Below are 7,865 nucleotides of genomic sequence, written 5' to 3'. Positions count from 1 at the left end.
AATAATCAAACTCTCAAAATATTGAGAAAAAAAACACATGAAATGGTATGAGGTGGGTACGCTAGTGGCAAAGGGGTAGCATGCACGACACATATACAGAGGCCTTGGTCCTAGATGCGAAGGTCCTGGGTTCACACTCACTGTGACTGAACGTTGCCTTCTGAAACCGGCATTTCCTCAGGTTCGTCATCATAGTCAAATCGGTCAAGTAGTTTCTAAGGAAAACAAAATGTAACAGTTCTGTAAAAAGGGGTATAAGACAATAACCTGACAACAGCCAGCTGCATGTCTCGCTCCGCCTAGCTCCACTCACATACATCTGGGACACCGCGATAGGAATTGCCTTTATTGAAGGCTGGGCCTTATCAAAACTCCTTGCATATGATTGGATATGCCACTTGTCTGTCATCTTTATCGACGTGCTATTTCAACCACTCACATCGAAGCTAACCCGTGACGCTGATGAGACCGACGCAGGAAAAAAAACAATTTTTTTTTTTTTTTTATGTGTTTGCGGCTCTTGTGGCACGCATTTTATTGACACTGAGCTGACAGGAAGAGGGGGGAAGACAGGCGGCAAAGCGCCGCGGGTTGGAGTCAATCCCGGGCCGACCGCGTTGAGGACTAAAGGCCTCCTTATATGGTTAGCGCTAACCGCTCCGGGGCGCGTCCGCGTTGCGCGTCCGCGCCCCGGAAAACAAAACTTGCCAAATCCGGTCGGGAGAAGGGCAAAAACATGGTTTCCACCAACAAAAGCCTTCAGAGCCGTTCTCTGATGTTCTTTTAATGAAACAATATCAGATAGATTGGACAACACAGAAGAAATAGCAGCATCAATGCTAACGCTTGCTTCCTCGATGCGAGCCGCCATTGTTGTTGGAATCTCACGGTCACTCCTCCACTACGTCACATCCAGGAAACACCCGCCCTGCGTCCTGATTGGCCAGACCATAAATTTGGTTGGGGAAATCACTTTCAATGAGCCGTGTCCCAGATGTATGTGAGTGGAGCTAGGAGGAGCGATACATGCAGCTGGCTGTTGTCAGGTTAATAAGAAAAACCTACATTTCCAAAATATTTGGGACACTGGGCATTATCAATACCTCAGCTAAAGAATCTTTCTTCACAGTTTCAGCAGTATATGGGTTGAGCTGGGTTACTGCCATCTGAGGTTGGCTTGTTATGTTGTTTGCAGATGGAAAATCTCCAACCTTCTTGTCTGCCTGTTGAAGGTTCTGGAGCATCCTCTGCAACTGGTGATTAAAAACAATTAGAAAAAACAGATCTAAGCTGAATTGACGGAGAACTTGAGACAATTAATTATTTACCTCCTGAGCATGAGGGGATTGAAACAGCTGGGCCACAGCAGCTAAAGCTTCTGAAGTGGGCAGCTGCGGTACAACAGGTCCAACTGAGGCATTACTGACTGGAGGTGTTGTTTGTGGGTCAACAGGAACTGCTCAGAGAGAGGAATATTGACAGATTTAACAACAAGAGAATACAGCTGAACAAAGACTGCAACACTACATCACTTTTTAGTACACTTATGTTACATAACACTGCATTACCTTCCGGAGCAGGAGGTGGCACAACAGTGCCATCGGCCATATCCATTAGAGGCTGAAGGATCTCCATATCAAACACGCCATTCTTTTGCCAGAGGTTTAGTACTCTAAGTATTTTACTCTGAAAAGAAAAACCTAGTTAGGCATTGGAGATTTTGAAATGACCATCATGTTACCAAAGAGCGTCTAAAGTAAAAAAAATAAATAAAATAAAATAAAAAAAAATTAGTACCTTATCGTCCTCCGAGCAGTGGTAAAGATTTCGGAAAGTATCCGTAAAGTTCTTTAAAAACCTGGGTCCAAAAACATCCTTTTCTACACCAAACTGATGCCTTGACTGCCGTACAATAGAATCAACTACATATAGACCAGGAACCTTCAATTCTGGCTTGCACTAAAAGAAAAACAAAAAGCAAGAAAATTAATGTTAATCGTGGTCAGGAACCAAATAGGGATTTTTTACTGGTTTGTTCAACGTGGACTGAGCACAAATGCAAGAACAGCTGATTTCACCGGCATCTAAGTTAATTCAGTGTTTCCCCTACTATTCTACAATGGGGGGGGGGGGGGGGGACCTAATACCTGCCCCCCAAAAAAAGGTCAGAGCATGTAGTAAATTATTATACCTCTGTGCGTGTTCACGGTTAATTTGAAGAAAATTAGCCTTACTAAATAGCGCCATCCTAAGCCATTTCTGTCTCTCAGCTCCCACATAATAAGACAATAAATAATAAGGTGGACATGACGGCACGGACAGGTAGGTACAGAGTTCAATTTTACAAACGCGTTTCTGAGGATGGCTGCATTAAAAACTCCCACGGAGTCAAGAGCGATGAGTATCTTCTGGCCGTAAAGACGTCGACAGAGTCTCTTATGATGGGGGAGCATGGGACGATCATTTAAGAGAAACGCTCATAAATGACCAGCTAGAATTAGTACCGCTTGTGTCGGGAGCGCAGGATACAACGGTATACATGGACACGTCTTTATTTCACGTGGTACCCCGATTACTTCAATATACAGAGAACGTTTGCCTAATATAAATATGAGGATGATCACGTCTGCTTACACTGGATTATTATAACCATTAACGCTCAATGCAGCACGTTCAACAAGTAAACAGCTCCCTGGTCATTTTCAGATATCTTACAAAAATACCATTTGCTTTGATTGTCGCAAATCACCAAAAGTTTGAAATAAAAATCCACCTTCCTGAGTCCATCACTGAAACAGATGGCCGCTTTATTCTTGGAAAACACATTTTTGTTGCTAGATAGACCCCAGAATGGGTCAGAAACAGATCCCAAATGTAATAAAATTAGACTTGAATGAAGTTATGCTGAAAAATATTCTAAACTCTGGAAGATCTAGATTTTAAAAAGATTTTTATTCAATCAAAAAGCAGGAAGGAAGAGAGGCATGTAGCCCTCAGAATATAACCAAGTATAAAAAGATACATGATGGAGATAGAAACATAAATAAGAGAGAGAAAAGATGGCTGCTTGTATAAAGTTGTGCTCTGTGATATTAATGGAAAGCTAAGTGGAAGCATCCCCGCACCCACCCCCAAGATAAAATTTCTAGGGGAAACACTGTAATTTATTTTATATTTATCTCATTGGTAAGTGTTTTGTTCTGCACCACGTCAAGCAAACCTCTACAGAATATGTATTATCGATGTGTCTGGTTAATTGTATGTTTTGAGTTGTTTATTTGACAAATATCAGCAACAAATAAGTTCACAGAAAATGATTTAAATGTGCATACCTTCTTGATGAACTTTTCAACAATCTGGACAACATGTTTGTACAGCTGAATGAACATAAATGCAAATTAGTTTCAGAAAGAAAGAGAAAAAAACAATTATACCTGTCACTTAAAAAGCACCACGTCATAGTCATCGGTTTAGACTTTAGGAGCATTTTATGTACATACCTTAATGGCTTTAATAGCCGATTTGGTAACGGACATCATTTTAGCTCGGGATATTGGAGGCTTCATCTCGATCATGGAGAACAACTGGTTGGATAAGAAAAGAAAAGAGATGAGATCACATCAGTTCATTTGAAGAGGGAAATTGAAATGTTGTCAGATTTGTCTACAGAAAATGTGTAAATCTAGAACCACGTGAAAGAAAGCAACATGAGACACCACTTAATTTAAGTCGGGCAGCTCGTTCTAACAGGAAAATGTGGTGCAACCAAAGAAAGCGCCAAAGAGCTTCCAGTGCTTAACCAGGACAGCCAAGTAAGAGTGACGCCATTACAACGTGATGAGAGACATCTGTTTATCCCCGCTTTTTAATCTGCACTTTTGAGACAGACTGTAGAGACAACTGAACTACAGAGTTCTAGTATTTATCCCAATATCCTGGCAAATAACAATACCACTACTTATTCCTCGTATTTATTAATGCAGTTTTTTTTTATTCATACATCCAAAGGATGCTTAAAAATCCTGATCAGCTGATCTGTCATCCGCAACAACAACAACCCAAGCTTTATTAACGCCACCGTGTGATATTTAAAGACCACCAATGTCAACAACTTGCTGGTGAAGACTCTCAGTCACCCAGGTCATGGTCATTCCAAAAAAAGTTAAAAAAACAAAACAACTGGACTTTTTTTTTTATTCCAAAGTTTGAAGACGTTTCGCTTCCCATCCAGTAAGCTTTCTCAATTCAAAATGTCTGGAGTAGTGGAGTTCCAAGCTTGTTTGGGCAATAATATAAAGCTTGGAACTCCACACTACTTAATATGAAGCAAAACGTCTTCAAACGTCGGTATAAAGTCCAGTTGTTGTTGTTTTTTTTTTGTTTTTTTTTTTACTTTTTTGGAATGTCAACAACGTACTGAGTCGAAAACAGTGTTTATGGATCCAGGGGTCAATAATCAGCTTTGTCTGCAGCTCACTCCTCTGAAAATAACTCAGCTTAGCTCCGCTTTCCGGTGCAAAAACCTGAGACCTGTCCGTTTCTCCATCGAGCAGCACCGGCACAACACCGGAAACTGATAAGCAGCAGGTCGGACCCAAACTGACTACACGCTCGGTACCTTGTCGTGGTGACTCATACGTGCTATTACAGTAATTTAGTTTCTGTATTCCCAGAACACGCACGTCAACTTTACTACAACAGAAACCACAACACAGTTAGTCAAAGCGCTCCTGTTTTTAAACAAATATTCCTGTACCCATGTACCAGACGCAGCATTTCCGACGTTGTTTAGAACCCGTTTGTTTTCTGGACATTCTCGCGAAGCTTGCGTAGAGCCGTGTTATTACCTGGTAGGCCTGTTGTGTTCCACCGAATATCAAACACCAACGCTGGGTTACAGACGCAAACGAGACGTGCGTCGTAAAAGCGCCAAGTAAACAGAAAACCTGGGCTTACACGTTATGTTACTTATGTCGATATATTTAAACGTCGCAGCGGATAAACTAACAGAACTGGTATTTTATGTTAGCATAGCCTTTAGCTTAACGGTTAGCTCCGGGGCTAAAACAGACTTACCTCCGTGTTAAACGCGTTCACAGCATCCATGACGGCGTGTTAACAGCATAAACTAACCAATCTGCACATTTATTGTACAATTCTAACTGGACATAATAACAATAGATTCCGAATTTAGCAACTGCTAAAGTAAGGGCTAGAGATACAACCCTGTAAGAGAGGTCTGTTTGTTAAAAGGGGGCGTCTGTTTTTTTCTTCTTCTTCATGTCTTTAAGGTGGTTGGCAAACAACGTTTGGATGCATTACCGCCACCAACTGGAATGGAGTATGGTCGGAATGCTACTTTGTTGCATACATATTTAAATTACAGATCATCTTTCTATATAATATAGTATATTTAAAGTGAATAAAATTCGGACGTGTGGGCAGAATTTATTTAGTATAAACTGAGCATGCATTTATCGCATTCTTGTGTTGACTACAGTAGTGAGAGCAAGACTGCGTGAAGGTAAAAGCATCTTTGTGTTTTTTATTAATTTCCAAAAAGCATTCAACATGATAAACAGAGAGTTTTTTTGAAATATAAGTTACTCAGTTATGGTACTGATGGTTATTTCTATAAGTCAATTAAATCCTTAAGGCACCGGGTTGCCTGTGTGCAATTGAATAATATGAGGACAGGTTGGTTTCCTACACCAAGGCAATGTTCTCTCTCCAACATTATTATTTATGTTAATGATTTATACCAAGAAATTTAAGAGAGATAAATTGGAATAAATATTAAGGACTTTCACCTCAGCTTTATTTCTGTGTGCTGATATTGTTTTAACTGCGGACAAAGACATTTATTTGCAAAAAATGATGGACATAAGTAATGATTGGTGTATTAAACGGAGGCTTATAATCAGCAGTGAAAAACCTTTAAACAAGTGACTTTGATTTTTTATTGTTTTTATTTTTTTTTGTCAAACGTTGTTCTGTAACTTACAAGTACGTTGTTTGTTTTTCATGAGAATACGAGATTTTCTGAAGGTAGAAGGACATTGGCAGAGTCTGTGGGGATGGCACTATAGGTGAAGTCAGTAATAAGATGAAGTTATTTCTCAATGTATGTTTCAATACACTTATCAAGATGTACAATTTAAAGATGACATCAATATTATTTTATGCTCCAGGGGTGTGGGGCTTTGATGTTTCCCCTGAGTGTATCTCTGTTCAGCACAGAGCAATGAGGTATTCCCTTGGAGTGCATAAGTTCACTCCTCGGGCAGCTGTAGAGGGAGATATGGCCTGGGAGCCTTGTATAGTGAAGCAGAGGGTTGAAGTCTCATATTGTGGAGACGTTTAGTCTGCTTACTCACCTGATGATAGACTCACTTGGATAGTTTTTATTTTATGATAAAACCCATAAATATCCCTGTTCTAGTGAGATCTCTGAAATACTTTCAAATGTAAATTCACAATCATTGTTTTTGCCGTGCAAAACAGGCTACTAAACCACAGGCAGAAAATATTTGACGTTCATAAGGAGCAGTGGCAAGTGGAGTTGCTAAATAAACCTCAGTTAAAGAATTATGTAGAGTTCAAGGATTACTTTTCCACAGAGCTTTATGTTAAATGTAATTTACAAAGAGGACAGAGGTCTCTGTGTGCACAGCTCAGAGCTGGAGTGCTGCCCCTAGAGGTGGAAGTGGGTCACTACAAAGGAACTACTTTAGAGGACAGATAATAGCCCCGTTTATACTACCCTTTTTTAACCGTGCCGAGAACGGTCCGAGCTCGGTAACTGAGATAACTATCGAGTATTGCCACATTGCCAGACAGGACAGTATAAAAAAAATAAATAATAAATCCTCATTACACTTTTACCACTGGCGTTTTTAACACCTCCCCACGCATTTCGTTGTCAGTTCAAATGAACGACTCGTGCGCCCTCGTGTGGCCAATTCCAAGTACTGCATATACCTCCTCCCATTACTCCACACAGACCTGACAGCAGAAGGACTAACTGATGACCGCTTGAACTCGTGTAGGAATATTTGCTAGGTTGCAGGAAAATTAACATTTATTTTCGGGATTCTTCTGATTCCACTATGGTCGGATCGACGTCGATTCTTCATTCTAGGAACAGAACAGCCGGCCATTTGTCCAAATATGGCACTCTGGCTGTCCCGGGAAACTCCACCAGTGCTCCTCCATATGAATGGGAATACTACTTCGATTATCTTGACCCTGTGTTTGTGGATGAGAGCCAGCTGAAATACCATAAATGTAAGTTCTTATTCACTATCAGCGGTTATCTTTGTAAAATGTTCTTAATGAAGAAAAAAACAACGTCGTCCTTCTTTCCTTTCAGACTCAATTGTCATAATGCTGTGGGTAACTCTGGCAGCTTTTGTGGGATTTCTCTTTCTGGTTTTGAGTCTGATGTCCCTCAGTGTGAAGTTGCCAAAGTAAGTGTGACACATCTGTTTTCAAAGCTGACTTGAAGAAAGGGCTTTTCACACAAAGGCATATGCAGTCTACTTTGAATGACCCTGATCGCGTTTTAAAACGTGCCGTTTTGCTCACTACAGGATACGCAAATCCAGAGTTAAGCGACGCCACAAAAGCCTAGCTGCTTTACCACAGGCTGATTCTGGAGGTTAGTAGTCAAGAAAAAAAGAGGGCTGAAAATACCAATGTCTAAAAAGTATTAGAAACTTGGAATGTACGGTGTTTTTAGCATAGTCCCCAAATTATTTGTGTTTTCAGTCACAAAATACAAAGGTGCTGTTTCTGCAGATGTTGCACCAGGCTTCTCTTGAGCATTGCATGGCAGTGCGTTTTCATCATCATCTCTCCAACAA

General features: G+C 40.5%; 2 protein-coding genes across 2 annotated transcripts in view; one reads left to right on the top strand and one right to left on the bottom strand.

The window, feature by feature from the left end:
* The window catches only part of LOC105937992 (SR-related and CTD-associated factor 4), a 47,306-nt gene extending 42,032 nt beyond the window's left edge, over nt 1-5,274 (bottom strand). The window contains exons 1-8 of the mRNA XM_012879582.3: nt 5,077-5,274; nt 3,501-3,584; nt 3,333-3,377; nt 1,798-1,959; nt 1,569-1,686; nt 1,329-1,456; nt 1,104-1,253; nt 142-215 (exon numbers count right to left, since the gene is read on the bottom strand). Coding sequence (XP_012735036.2) covers nt 142-215; nt 1,104-1,253; nt 1,329-1,456; nt 1,569-1,686; nt 1,798-1,959; nt 3,333-3,377; nt 3,501-3,584; nt 5,077-5,106 — 791 coding nt within the window. The 5' untranslated portion in view covers nt 5,107-5,274. The remainder of the gene's footprint in view (nt 1-141; nt 216-1,103; nt 1,254-1,328; nt 1,457-1,568; nt 1,687-1,797; nt 1,960-3,332; nt 3,378-3,500; nt 3,585-5,076) is intronic.
* A 1,734-nt stretch (nt 5,275-7,008) lies between these two features.
* Nucleotides 7,009-7,665, top strand: LOC105937993 (melanocortin-2 receptor accessory protein). The gene is made up of 3 exons (XM_012879583.3): nt 7,009-7,287; nt 7,373-7,469; nt 7,593-7,665. Exons 1-3 carry the CDS (start codon nt 7,110-7,112, stop codon nt 7,663-7,665), a joined length of 348 nt encoding a protein of 115 aa, XP_012735037.2. The 5' UTR covers nt 7,009-7,109.
* Nucleotides 7,666-7,865: the final 200 nt, after the last annotated feature.

The sequence above is a fragment of the Fundulus heteroclitus genome, chromosome 18 (genome assembly GCF_011125445.2).
Source record: "Fundulus heteroclitus isolate FHET01 chromosome 18, MU-UCD_Fhet_4.1, whole genome shotgun sequence".
Lineage (NCBI taxonomy): Eukaryota > Metazoa > Chordata > Actinopteri > Cyprinodontiformes > Fundulidae > Fundulus > Fundulus heteroclitus.
This window is presented reverse-complemented; position numbering and strand designations above follow the sequence as displayed.